At 35.9% G+C, this 14,024-nt stretch overlaps 4 protein-coding genes across 8 annotated transcripts; 2 read left to right on the top strand and 2 right to left on the bottom strand.

Annotated features, from left to right (window-relative positions):
* The first annotated feature begins 205 nt into the window (after positions 1–205).
* On the top strand, positions 206–1,332 carry CYCP2;1 (cyclin p2;1). Its single transcript, XM_079030329.1, has 2 exons — positions 206–719; positions 884–1,332. Exons 1-2 carry the CDS (start codon positions 319–321, stop codon positions 1,182–1,184), a joined length of 702 nt encoding a protein of 233 aa, XP_078886455.1. The 5' UTR covers positions 206–318; the 3' UTR covers positions 1,185–1,332.
* Positions 1,125–4,259, bottom strand: APO1 (APO RNA-binding protein (DUF794)). 4 transcript variants are annotated; one of them, XM_079030326.1, is made up of 4 exons: positions 3,810–4,259; positions 2,717–2,911; positions 2,280–2,644; positions 1,125–2,179 (listed from the first exon to the last, which is right to left on the bottom strand). In XM_079030326.1, the coding sequence occupies exons 2-4, from the start codon at positions 2,858–2,860 to the stop codon at positions 1,354–1,356; spliced, it is 1,335 nt and encodes a 444-aa protein (XP_078886452.1). In that variant the 5' UTR covers positions 2,861–2,911; positions 3,810–4,259; the 3' UTR covers positions 1,125–1,353. The 4 variants fall into 4 exon arrangements, with proteins under 4 accessions (XP_078886452.1, XP_078886451.1, XP_078886454.1 ...); XM_079030325.1 differs by having other exon boundaries at positions 2,717–2,891; XM_079030328.1 differs by having other exon boundaries at positions 2,280–2,638; positions 2,717–2,891.
* Positions 4,260–5,487: 1,228 nt separating this feature from the next.
* On the top strand, positions 5,488–7,714 carry LOC145092386 (peroxisome biogenesis protein 22-like). Its single transcript, XM_079030324.1, has 8 exons — positions 5,488–5,720; positions 6,069–6,281; positions 6,382–6,429; positions 6,575–6,631; positions 6,722–6,823; positions 6,951–7,016; positions 7,138–7,239; positions 7,472–7,714. Exons 1-8 carry the CDS (start codon positions 5,628–5,630, stop codon positions 7,574–7,576), a joined length of 786 nt encoding a protein of 261 aa, XP_078886450.1. The 5' UTR covers positions 5,488–5,627; the 3' UTR covers positions 7,577–7,714.
* Positions 7,715–8,058: 344 nt separating this feature from the next.
* LOC145092385 (Zinc finger C-x8-C-x5-C-x3-H type family protein) lies at positions 8,059–13,380 on the bottom strand. Of its 2 annotated transcripts, none has more exons than XM_079030322.1 (11): positions 13,019–13,380; positions 11,490–11,600; positions 11,351–11,381; positions 10,390–10,519; positions 10,255–10,311; positions 10,065–10,162; positions 9,900–9,971; positions 9,586–9,818; positions 9,334–9,512; positions 9,063–9,200; positions 8,059–8,359 (listed from the first exon to the last, which is right to left on the bottom strand). In XM_079030322.1, the coding sequence occupies exons 1-11, from the start codon at positions 13,152–13,154 to the stop codon at positions 8,264–8,266; spliced, it is 1,281 nt and encodes a 426-aa protein (XP_078886448.1). In that variant the 5' UTR covers positions 13,155–13,380; the 3' UTR covers positions 8,059–8,263. The 2 variants fall into 2 exon arrangements, with proteins under 2 accessions (XP_078886448.1, XP_078886449.1); XM_079030323.1 differs by lacking the exon at positions 13,019–13,380 and adding an exon at positions 11,765–12,438.
* Positions 13,381–14,024: the final 644 nt, after the last annotated feature.

Raw genomic sequence — 14,024 nt, 5'->3', positions numbered from 1 at the left:
TTGATCATTTTGATTTTCTTTTCTCTAGTATTTTATCATTCTACATACCCATTGGTCTTATTGTTGGATCTATAATCTAACAGACTCGAAATGTAAATTTTACCCTTTATGAATCCGTTATATAGCTTTGGAACCTGTTAAAGGAGAAAGAATCATAAGCAAAATATATTACGGCTCCAAATTCAACATGGATATAGTCCGGGGGTATTAGTGTAAACTTTTCATGAGGCCAATAGGAATAGATAGACATGCATAGGACCAAAATTCCCATCCAATAAAATACTCACCCTTCTCCCCAACCCCACAACTGCTTCATACATGTTAGCCATCTCCGTCACCGATGATGGCCAGAACCGGCTGCCGGAGCAGAGCGAACAGGATCCGTCGACCCCAAGAGTGTTGTCGATCTTATCTGTTGTTCTGGAAAGACTAGTGAACCGGAATGAGATATTGAGTTTAAGCAGCGGCGGCGGAGTACCTGCACGGCTGGGGAAAAACTTGGAGGCGTTTCACGGCGTTAGACCGCCGGCAATCACGATAGCCAAGTATCTAGACCGGATATACAAGTACACAAACTGTAGCCCGGCTTGTTTCGTGGTGGGGTATGTTTATATAGACCGGTTGGTTCACAGACATCCCGGTTCGCTAGTGGTGCGGCTAAATGTTCATAGATTGCTTGTTACAAGTATTATGGTGGCTGCTAAGATTCTGGATGACGTGTATGTCCTCATTTCTTTCTCCCTAATTTACACATTATTATTTTATTAAAATATTTTAATTTTTATATATTAGTGATGTTTTTATTCATTCTTACTATTATTGTATTTTGAATGATCTTATACAAGATAATAAATAATTAATTTGATTTAATGCATGAAAACAGACATTACAACAACGCATTTTATGCTCGAGTTGGGGGTGTGACGAATGCCGAGTTAAACAGGCTTGAAGTGGAGTTCCTTTTCATGTTAGATTTTGAGCTCACAGTCACCTCTCGTGTCTTTGAGAGTTATTGTCTCCATTTGGAAAGGGAAATGATACTATGGAATGGAACTACGACACTCAAGATTGAAAGACGAATTCACACAACAAACACCATCGAAGACATTGCTGAAATTCCGATAGAAGAAGACATGGAAAGTTTCTCTTCAACTCTTTCAAATGGAAATGGTGGCCTTACCTAAAAATTTACATTTTTATCCCCGTTACATATTGTGAATGGGAATTACATATACATATATCCAAATTTGAGTTTTCTTGTATGGGATCTTTTGTAATGTTTTATATAAAGCTACAAACGAAATGAATTTACCACTCCAATTCTAACAATAACACTTCAACTATTGTCATTTTTTAAGCAACTAACCGAGCCTCCTCGTTATCCGGGACCACAATATCGAGCCTCATCATCGGCCTGTACTTACGTGGGACCACCGCCCCCGCCTGCACACACATCTCAACCACCACCGGAGCCTTCCCATAAAACCGCTTCAACAAACTCTTCAATGGCGGGCCCTTCAAATCCCGAACATGCCACACGTAATTTGGCGGGAAAACCTCGTCCACCGTGGCATCCTGCCACCCGTGTTTCCCGTCTCTCCATTGATGCTTAAACTCACCACAAAGCTTCGCGTTATGGCCCCACGGGCCCACATGGACCTCCGAGCAATACCCACACGCCTTCACACTGTATTTCCTCATAAGCTTCCCCACACCCCATCTCACTTTCTCATACGCATTTAGTGTGGAATGTGCGATTCCGACCACGTCTGATTCCGCCGGACACGGGAATCGCTCGAGAGCACGGTGCGTGTCGAGTTCCAAAACCTCGGAATGCGGCGGCATCTTCGGCGGTTCGATGGTTCCACCGCGGTCGATTACTTTTTTGCCCAACATTCGGATGGGTTGGGTTCTTCGGCGTGAAGGGTATTCTGGTAATTCGACACCGGCTTGGATGCAGAGCTCAACGACCGCCGGGATTCTATCGTAGTCGAATCGTGTTTCGTGTTTGATTCGGGTACCGTATGGATCGAATTGATGGTATGATTCGATAGGGAGAAGAATGTCAGTTATTGACCCTTTTACCCATAAATGGAAGCTTCTTCTGTTTGCACTGTTTGGACCATGGCAAGTCTGAATTTCATGGCCTGTGGGACCCACGTGAACCTCCCCGCATTCGCTGCATAACAACAACTGTAAGTGGAATCAAATTTTGAAAGAGCTAAAGCCTAAAAGATAAGAGAATGAATGAAAAGTTGTATGAGTATGACAAGACAAACCTGCAAGCATGAACAGGAATGACATGGAGAAGCTGTGAAAGACCTTTGATCAAGATCTTCCAAGCATCAACAACTTCATAAGCAACTGGAACAAGATCAGGAACAAGAAGCCCGTTCTTCGGAGGCTCAAGGAGCTTTTCTATTCCTTTTTCTGCAAGTTTTTTGTCAGCTCTTGAAGTTTCTAAGATCTTCTTTAGTGGGATTGGAAATGGTTTCTTCTTTTGCTTAGGTAATACAGGAGGAAGATCTGTATTTTGAGGGTGGGTTAAACATTTCTTGTTTCTACGAGTATCACGAACAGGGTGGAAACAAGCAACAATGGAGCTTGATTTTTTTCCACAATGTAGTTTATGTTTGCACTGAAACTAGAGAAATAAGAGAAATGAAGATTCGAGATGAATTTAGAAGAAGTAAATTGATTGCAATGGTTAGGTTACCTGGTGGCAAAGGGACGAAATTCTGTCATTGGTATGAAGGTTATGAGATTGATGACTCCAATTATATGCAATATGGTGTTTATGTGTGGAAAATGATCCGAGTATAGTTGGGGATAGACCACCTAAGTGTAGAACAGGCTCCATGTTCTTCAATACTCCACTGTTGGAAGCTTCACTGTATTAGAAAGGAAGAAACTGAAAACTCTTCCATTTAAAAGAAGGTAATGATACGAGTGCTATATAAAGGAAAACATCAACAAACACTGAGAAACTATAAACTTATGACAACAAATCGAAGAAAAATGTTATTTGTGATAATTGTAACAAAAACGAATACTTTTCAACTTCGGAATTCTGAAAAACAAGATGCTAATAGAATTTAACATATCTATATTAATTTTCGCATAAGGAAATTACTAGGGTTCACAATGATGATGAAAGTTCAGCTTCTTGTTCTGCTTTTTACCTAAATATATGGAAACAATGTGCTTAAATATTTTGAGATTAAGGCACGATACAGCGAATCACATACTCACAAAAAGAACAAATAGACAACAGCAAAATCTTATGTTAAGAAAACGTTTATTAAAAATTCCGGGTGTTTATGAGTTAGGGCGTTTTGGTAGAATCTGAATGATTCATATCTGAATCATTGCACAGGCTCTGAAAAATATGCATCCCAATGAAAACAGGTTGTTTGGTTAGAAATCCGGATGATGGTGCTAAATGATAAAAATGACCATTTTACTTTCTGAACTATTTTCTTTTGAATTAAATGTTACTCTACATTAATCAAAAGTTTGACAGATTACAGTAGCTATTTCTTTGTTCAAACACAGAATTTCATAAGCCAAAGTTAATAGATACAGTGGAAGCAGAATCACTTGTTAAGCCAGGAATCACTATCACAAGAGGAATCCTTCTGAACTATTTTCATCAAAATTTCAAGCATTTCAACAACATACCAAGCAAAAATCGACTTTCAGCATAAGAACGCCACAAAATTTTACCCCCCCCCCCAAAAAAAAAAAAAATCAGCAAGGTTTCAACAAGAAAATCATAAAAAATATACATGATTTTTACAATTTCTTACAGATTTCAGAAAGCTGGAAATAGTGGCGCTGTGCGACGGCAGAGAGGGAGACGGCGACGGTTTGGTACCGTCTGCCGGTGATGTGCGTGGTCGGACAGGGAGATGACGTCGGAGGATGGAGGGCAGCGCTGAGTTGGGGCAAACAAGAGAGGAACACGGCGGCGCTGGAGTCGGTTGGAGGTGGGAGGAGACCGGAGGGATGAGGAAGTGATGGTGGGTGTGTGTTTGATGGAGGCGCGAGTACGAGGGAAGGCGCGGCTCTTTTTATTACCGAATCAGAGCTGCCTCTTATTATGAGGCATTACTGTGGCCGGTGGCAGGATGGGGATTTAGGGGGAGGAGCTGCTAGAAGAACGGAAACGCGCCGGCGGGGGAACTACGAGTTATGATTTTCAGGTCCGGAAAAAGAAGTCGGAAAATATCTAGTGTCTAGTGACAAGAGGCCCTCGTATTGTGCCTTATTTTATATAAAGAAAACCCTTGTACTACAAGGAATTGGCATATAAAGTCCTCACATTCTAAAATACTTTATTTAAGCCTCTTTTTCTTATAAATAAAAATAATTATGGTTGTTGAAGCAAATAAAATAATAGTTTTAGTATTATCCACTATATTGATATCTATGAGTCTCTCACGAACATAAACATTTGCTTATCGATGTCAAAAGATGACTATAATATTTTCAAAATTGTAAACTCGTGATCAAACAAAATCTTCTTTGTTCAAACTGAGCTTATAGCCATCTATCTTAAAAGGTATTTCATTCAAATTATTTTGTGGATCTATACACACATTCTTATATAAGACGTAGTTCATAAGTATCGGGTCCCTTTCATATGATATGACTGATATCAAGACATCAGCTGAAGCAGATGTCTTTCAAAAACACCTCAATTTCAAAAACACCTCAAACACATATAGATTGTAGTTTGACAAGTATATTGCTACCAAATCTCAAGACATCAGCTGAAGCAGATGTCTTTCAAAAACACCTCAAACACATATAGATTGTAGTTTGACAAGTATATTGCTACCAAATCTCAAGTTACACTTTATAGTGAATAAAACATCATACAAATAGTCATGCAAAAGTAACATACTACGTAAAACAAAATCATGTGTTTCCATTTCAAACATATTTCTCAGATTTGGAAATAGGTTTACACTTTATAGTGAATGAAACATCATATAAACAGTCATGCAAAAGTAACATACTACGTAAAACAGTCATGCAAAAGTAACATACTACATAAAACAAAATCATGTGTTTCCATTTCAAACATATTTCTCAGATTTTGAAATAGGTTTACGTTTCGTATTCAAATCCATGTTATCTCGTCTTGGGAAAATCTGAAACACCGGAGGATGCAGTAGGTATCACTTTTTGGATTTCCTTTAAACATGGGACCATATAAAACGAATGAATATCCATCCGCTTAGATCTAAGTTCTCAACAATCCTTTCGGATTGAATGGTCATTTTTATAAACCGTAAAAATTTAGTTGTTTTGTATTATCTTTCATAAATATATGGTAAAATTTGTGAACATCCATATATTTTATATAATAAACAATCAAAAATATTTTTTTATTCGAAAAGCGCTAACCATAGGTTCCCATTTCTTCCTTCCGATGTTCTATTGATATTCGTTCACATTATCCATCATACTTCTCACCAACGACTGCGTACCAAATTCATCGATCAAACCCCCTGCTTACCCTGGATCTCTCTCCGCAACGCTAAAAGTCCCCATAATAGCTCACAATTTTCTTCTTCCGGGTGATAGCCCAAAGTCATTAAATTGTTATCCCTAGAGCCATGGCTGATTACTCAAAGCAAAATTTGTTACAGCTGATTAAGAGAATTGGGGTTTATCTATCCACCAAGGTTTCAAAAATCTTAAACATCCAGGTTCAAACATCTAATTCATTATACACCTTTCAGAAATTTATGAGTTGTTTCAACAGTCGATACTTTTGTGAAAATTGATCTGCAGCTGTTGTTGAGGTTATTTTCATTGAATAAATATATGTCTGTGAAGGTGGAAAACCTTAAAATTAGGGTATATCATAAGAGTAATGTCAGCTGTCCGCTGTCCTGGTTGTACTCTAGCCGTAAACTGCCGTACCTTTCAATTGGGAATATTAAATTGGTTGATGTTTCATTATCTGACAAAATCTCATGCTAAAATTACTTTCTTCTCCATTGTAATTGTTACAAATAATTGATCGGATTGATTAACAAGATCCCGGTGTTCAGGATGTGCGATCTTTTTGGGCTATAGCGGGACTTGCTGTTGCAGTAATTTTTACATGGAGAGCATTAAGGTCGCCTAATGGATCTCAAAGAAGACAACCTAAACGACGATCTCCCTCACATAACAATGAAAATTCGTTACCTTCTGGTGTTAGTTCATCTTCCCAAGATTCAAGAACACAAAATGCTACGGATGAGTTTTTTCAGCCTGCAAATGTAAATTGAAATCTCAACAGAAATTCTTTACCAAAATCTTCTCATTCAACTGTGTATTGTTTGGCTTTTTACTTACAAATTGTTTGATTTATTGCTGCAGGCTACTTTGGGACAAATAGTCAGGCAGAGATTAAGTGATGGAAGGAAGGTATGTTTGTTTAATTTGTCAAATATTTAAAATACTCTGAAGTAAATACAAATAAACTAGTAATGATGATTAAATAAATGCATAATGCTATATAATTTTACTCATTTACATAATGGTTTTTGTTATATTGTTGATTTTGGTGCAGGTAACATGCAGGTTGCTTGGGGTTATACTGGAAGAAAACACTCCCGAAGAGCTTCAAGTATGTGATAGTTTCATGTCATTGTCTTTTTTACACATTAAAATCTTGATGATGATTAACATAACAATAATTTTGATTTTGTTTCTATAGAATCAAGCAACAGTGAGATTATCTGTATTGGAAGTATTGTCAGAGATCACAAAGTATTCTGATCTTTATCTCATGGAAAGAGTTGTTGATGATGAAAGTGAAGTAAGTATTTCCCTTTTTGGGTATCATCCGATTGCTATAATCTAAATATTAAGGTCTAGTTTAAGCAGATATTAATGCATTAAAGAAAAGATGTGTTGATGAATTTAATATTTTTTTGTGTATGCAGGAAAGGGTTTTGACAGCATTGGAAAATGCTGGGGTTTTTACAACGGGTGGCCTGGTGAAAGAAAAGGTAATGAGTGTAAGACATTTATTGTTTATATGTTATAATTTGTGGATTGAGTTAATAAAAATGTCAACTTTATTGTGTATGTGTTAATAATTAGTTGTGTGATGATATGTTGTAATGGCAGGTGTTATTTTGTAGTACAGAGAATGGACGTATGTCATTTGTTCGACAGCTGGAGCCAGACTGGCATATAGACTCAAATCCAGAAATTACTTCTCAGTTAGCGGTAAATATGTTTACCTTGGCTTATTAGTTAAATGTCTAGAATACCCTTCAATGATGATAGTACTACTGCAAATCCAAGTCATATCATCAATTCTTTAATTCATTAAGTCAAAAAGAAACAAGCATTTGTGGTAATAGGAGTAGATTAGATTTGTCAAAAAAAAAAAAAAAAAAAAAAGTCTTGTCCTTATATCTAATGCATTTGTTGTTGTTTTTCCTTGAAATGATGACAGAGGTTCATCAGACAGCAGATTCACATTTCAACAAAAAGTGAACGAACTGCATCATCAAATGTCTTCAACTCTACATCATTGGAACAGTTTTTTGGTGGTGTTTGACTTTTGGGGAGAAAAAAGAAGTCAACGATCAGCAGAGCTCTTTCTACTCTCTTGTCTTGTTTGCATCATACTCATGCCTTATGAAGAGATTCAAAAAGCTTGATGGTTGTGGATTAGATGTGGTGGTAGTTTATGTAAGACAGTGGTTCTTGATTCCTTGTGTAGTTTTTATTAGACAAAGAAAAAGAACACACTAGCTAGTACTATAATGACCCTGTTTTTTTAGGCTTTTAGATTGTTTTGTAAGAAAGAACATGTGAATTACCATTGATGTGATTACACCACCTTAATAAGCTTTGCATGTTTTATGCTATGGTGGCTATGTTTTTTTTTCATCAAGTGTCTGTATGAGTAAATGATAACACATTTATAGAAAATAGTTATGGTTTGGTAACTTTGATCCCTAATTATATATATATATATATATATATATATATATATATAATTTTTAAACAAAAAACATACAAGCATTGGAAAGCAGATGAGGTCAGAACTTGATAAATGGACTTGAATGAATAGACGACTAGACATAAAGTTTTACCACAATTCTAAACTGATTCCAGTTATCCAAATACCTAAAGGTGCAATGCAAAACTTAAGTAGTATTTACAGAACTTTGGAACATCATCATCAATCCTCTAATCATAATCACATTTTTCTTACAGTTAAAAATGCATGAATAAGTAGTCAAACAATATCCACATCCAGCATCTCATCGTCATCAACATCAACATCATCAACCACATCCACATTATTCTCATCATCATCTTTTCCCCCCTTGTACTGCAAAACCAAAATTCAAAATCCAAAATTAAATCATCACTCACTCACTTTGCATATCTCAAATCTCACATGAAAGCCATCATCATGTTAAATCCCCACTATAATAACCTCCTACATCCAATCATGGTCTTGGTAAAAATGTTTTCATTATTTGTCAGATGTCTAAAATACCCTCTTCAATAATGGAGAATCTAATCTATCTGAAAATGAATAAGCGTTGCAATTTTAGTTGGGTGGATAAAGTATTATGTTATGTTAACTCTCTATTAATTGTCTTAATTTGACCTTGAATATCACACAAACTTCTTTCGATACCAAACTTGACATGAACATATTCATTCAACTCCAAAGGAAAACAAGAAGGATGAATGGGTTTTACATTTACTACTATAGTTTTGATATTCAAAGTCAAAATAAATAAGCAAAATACTTACTACTAGAAAGCAAAGAATTTTTTTAAAACAGCTTCCATTTCATGCCAAACTCTCAACTCATAATTTCTTATGAAGTTGGCAGATGGCAAGTACTAACAGAGGATCTTTTTGAGTAAAATGATATAATTCAGAAATCTAAATCTTAAGGTGTTTTAGTGGTACTTTGATCATGACTGATAGTCAAACACACTTGTTGTAATTTGTGTGTAAAGGTAATGTAGCAATTCTTAAGAAATTAAAAGCAAAATGAAGATAACTACTTATCTGACCTGTTGTAAGTAAGCACTCTGTTTCTGTGCAATTGGAAGAGGAAGAGGAAGCGGAGGTGGAGGTGGAAGTGGCAACTCTTCATCAACTTCATCCACAAAAGTTGTTGCCATTCTAGTAGTGGATTTTGCTTCCTTAAACTGCTCAATTCATTCAAAAATAAATACACATCTATCTAACAGCTAAATTTCATGATTTTAATTGAACTATAAATTTATCCTATAATACAATTACAAACAACTAGAAGATATTTGTTTAAGTAGGAAAAGGCACCTTATTATCTCCCAAGGGAAAGCTGGTGAATGTGTTCTTTCTTCTTGTAGGTTTGTCATAGTTATTAACAAAAGGCCTAACATTCCTTATTTCATCGTTTTTCTTTTGACCAAGATGTGGGTCCGGGTCCCATCTAGAATGCCTTTCAAATCTCATATTTCTACCACCAACCCATTCTCCTGTTAAACAAATCAGTTTCTTAATTCTGTTTCAAACAGAAGACAAATTCATAAATCATAAATGTTATGTTACCTTGTTTTGATTTTTCATCAGCATCTACCATGTGAACCCTCATCCTTTTCTTGCTAGGGGAATAGGAATCCTTCACTAACATCTCATCCTTATCATATTTGGGGCTCATTAAGACATTTCCTAAAGTCTCTTCATCACTTAATAATATATTAATGCTAATATCCTCTTCATTAGCAGCAGCTCTAGCATCAAAACCAAGCTGATCCCCAAGTCTTTCAAGACGAGCTTCTGATCTATATACATATTCCAATATCTGTTACAAAACAATTAAGGGGCAAAAATGGAAATACAAGAAAATGGAAACAGATCCTTGCCTCTTCAGTTCATCTTGTATCTTTGAGTGGCGATGATTCGCCTTCACAAATTTCCTAATTTTGGAGGAAATTCTGAAATATAAAAAAAAAATAGAATTTGTAAAAAGCAAAAAAGAGTGTAACAGAAAAAGTTCTAGTTAAGATTAGCTATTATCTATGACATACCTTCTGCATTCCTCTTTCTCTATGGACAATTGCATATCAAGCTCTTTAATTTTGGAATTTAAACTATCTTCTTCTTGGATCCTTTCTTCCAAATAGATCTAAGCACCATTATGTTGATGAGAAAATATACGCTAACATTTGAAAAAAAAAAGGAAAAATAAATAAATAAATAGTAGTCCAATTAACTCACCTGCAGTTGCTCCTTGTGATCTTCTAGCATATCTATTTCAGATTGCACATGCTTCAACTAGAAGGAAACACAGAAAAGTAAGCACCTGAAAGGTTTGACCTTTATAGTCAAAAAAAAAAAGATTGGTAATCAAACCTGATCATCCTTAATCTCTGTAGATGAGGCTTTTGTTTCTCTGCCTTGCTCACCCCCATCTGATAATTTAAAGCTTCCGGAATATTCACTTTCACCATCAAAGTGATGTCTCTTTCTATGACTCCATTCACTAGATTACACATATGAAATCAAGGTTATAAAGACCAACTATAAGTATCCTTTGCACTTAAGAACATAAAACATAAGCACTGAAGATCACATTTCAAGTTAAGTGCATAATTTGACATGTTTATATGTAATATGCCCAAGTGTGTAAGTTCAAATATAACCTTAATCATGGTTTAAAATCCAGAATGACAAATGACAAGCATTAAAAAAGAGCAAGGTAAGAAGGAAAGACAATGTACTTTGAGGAGCTTAAATAATAAGCCTTAAAATCTGGAATGTAATTGTTGAAAGTTTAAGGTGTCAAAAGAGAAAATGTGTAACATTTACAGTTACACTAAGCAAGAAAGCAATTGGCATATCATGACCCCTAAGCCTTTTGTAACCTATGTAAAAGCTCAAATAGATCTATAACCATGTTATAAACATAATATAAGTTTTTAAAGATTAAAAAGACGATAACTGAATCAGAACTTGATAGGAGTTAAGTCAAGATAGACTACCAAAAAATGCTTGAGGAAATACAAACAAGGTGAGTATGTTATTGATTTACGTGGTGTATATGTGCTATGTATAAATGTTTATATGCATGAAAGAATGTTTATGAATGTTTACGAAAGAATGTTTATATGCATGAAATAAATAAATCCGTGGACAAGAATAGATGTACAAGATAAGCATGCGAAAGCACCCAAAAGTGAAAAAAAGGTATCACAAGAACCCAAGAAACATATTAGCCTACTCAAATATTCAGGTAACTTCAGAACAAAAAACAAATAAAAAAAGAAGTGAGAAAGGGGCAAAAACAAAGAGATATATAACTTCAGAAACACACCTCTTTTTCCCAAATCTTGGAGAACTATGTCCTGCAACATAAAACAAAAGAAGTTTCACAAATAAAGAAATTGTACAAACAAAATAAGAAGTGAGGATATTGAAGAAGTTTGGCTATAAGGCTAGAGGTAAGTTCTAACCTTGAGATGGGATTCTGTCTCTTGCATCTCTGTCAAGAGAGTTTCTATGAGGTGGGGAGCGATGTCTGCCAATCTTATCTCTTAAATCAGCACCTCTATAGTCCTGCCTCCCTACACAATATGAAAACAATAATTTCCAGTAGGTTGAAGACGAGTATCCTCTTAATCATTGCAAATAAGATAACCATGTGGGCCATAGTCATTAACAAAATATACACCTTACCATTAGATAGAACCACATCTTAATAGAATAATGAAAAGTTATGGTGCCTAACCTTCAATCGACTTCCAAAGGGGCCAGTCCATAGAAACTACACCTCTCATATAAAACGGAAAGAAGTGGATATGTAATATATCCTAATTTTGAGGTATAATATTGAGAATACTTTCACATGCCGTGGAACGGATAAGAAGATGATAGATTTTCTCTTCTTGAACAATATGAATATAATATTACAATATGTCTGATATTCTCCTTGGCTGTATGATATTTCATGAAGTGAAGGAGTCAAGAAGAGAAAATAGCAGAGACTCCATCCTGAATGCGAGAACTTAACAGAAAAGTGTTTGAATGTATGAAAAAAATCCATCTGATGACGTGCAAGTTATGGAAGATAGAGTGAATGCCCATGAAGATGAAGTTCCCGAGAATAATACCATAAGCAGCAATAAGAAAAACCAACCAGCACAACCCCCTCTGATGAAAACATGATATGCCTGTTGGATGATGTCTTGATAATTGATAATGGGATAAGAAACTGCTGATACAGTTATGAGTCCCAACAGAAAAACTTGATGACATATCTCCAGTCAATCAAAGATATGTTGGATGTTTGCTGTTATACATATACTCATAAAAGCATTATCTGCTGCAACCTGTTGACTTAAGCTAGATTTAAGAGAAGTTGAAACTGCAGCCTAAAGAGCTCAAAGAGAGTTGTAGAAGCTCTAAGACATATCAAGGATCAAATGGCCACTTGGGAAACAACCAAAATGCAAGCATGGGCCTACTGGAGTAGGTCAGATATTAAATGGAAATGCAAATAGTTAGATCATTAGATGCAAAAACCATTCAAAAAATCAATGTATAAACTTTAACAAATGATCATAAATGGGAAGCATACAGGAATTGGTAGTTCCATGAACCTTCTTTACCCTATCAATTAAAATTTAATATACAAGGATTGATAAATCATAATGGCAGCAATAGTATCCACTGTTAGAGTACCATTGCAAATTTGCAATCAACCAATTTAATTGTTTATTGAACATTTCTCTCATATATGTTATTCTATCATTATCGCAGCATGGTACCTAAAATTAGAGAAAGGGACAGAGGGTATGCTAGCGCTAATCAACTATGGTCTGTGGTCTAAGAGAAACAAACACATATATATTGGTCATCGTTACCCTAGTGGCCTCCTGCAATATTTAATGATTCTCAGATCCTGTTATCACTCTCTAACCGTATGCTAGCCCTAATTGAAACATAACCGGTGTTAATGATAAATTAAAGCGAAAATGCGTACCATTGAAGGAGGACGAAGAAGTATTGTAGCGACGGAGCTCGGCATCGCCATGGGCAAAGGAGCAGCTCTGACGATGGCATTGACCCTTTCTATACAGTACGCATATCCTCGTTTTGAACAGTTTCTGTCCCACCATGATCGATTCGATTCCAGAACTAAATATATACAGAGAGATTAAGAGATTTATGCTTATCAATCTCGGTCCGTTGACGCTATGAATGTCATACAGAGCAAAAGGAAAAGATGAACTGCTGCGAATGGAAACTCGAAAAAACTCCTAATGCTCGTCAGTGACTCCGACCTCAAAATCCCAAAGGAACACCCCCGCAGAGACTAGGGTTGTAAATTGTAGTGATATCAAAGGGATAATGACTCGGGTAATATCCTGTTTGTCCATTTTAGCTCCCTATTTTTTGTGCGTATTAGACCATTAAGGTTATTATAATCGTTTACAAATAGTCCTTTTAACTAGAAGAAGCCGGTAAAAGGAGTATTTATAAACGGTTATAACAACCTTAATGGTGTAATATACACAAAAAATACGTTGGGACCTAATATGGACAAACGGGAAACGTTATTACCCTCCTAAGTCATTATCCCATGAAACTATAAACCCCTATAATAAATTTTTACTTTTTAAATAAGAAATTTATAGGTCTTGGGGTTGGTAGTTTGGATGTTTTTAACCTGGCCTTCTTTATAAATGGAAGTGACGGTTTCTTAATGACAATGGAGCTCTTCGGGTTAAAATTGTCAAATTTTGTCATGGGGAAGGTGGTGGTTTTTCGGACGATTTGAGAATAGGAATTGAAGGGGGTGTTTGACAAAAGATTGTAGGATCCATTAATCACATCCATGAGAATGGTTGTATTCCTTCTAATTACATGTATAGAGTGGTGGGGGATGAGACTCAAACGAGATTCTAGAAGGATGTTCCGTGCTTGGATATTCCTCTTAAGGAGCGGTTCGGGAGGCTCTTTGCTTTGGCTTTTAAGCAAGATGCTCG

Source organism: Lactuca serriola, chromosome 3, assembly GCF_051521515.1.
Source record: "Lactuca serriola cultivar US96UC23 chromosome 3, Lser_US96UC23_V15, whole genome shotgun sequence".
Taxonomy (NCBI): domain Eukaryota; kingdom Viridiplantae; phylum Streptophyta; class Magnoliopsida; order Asterales; family Asteraceae; genus Lactuca; species Lactuca serriola.
This window is presented reverse-complemented; position numbering and strand designations above follow the sequence as displayed.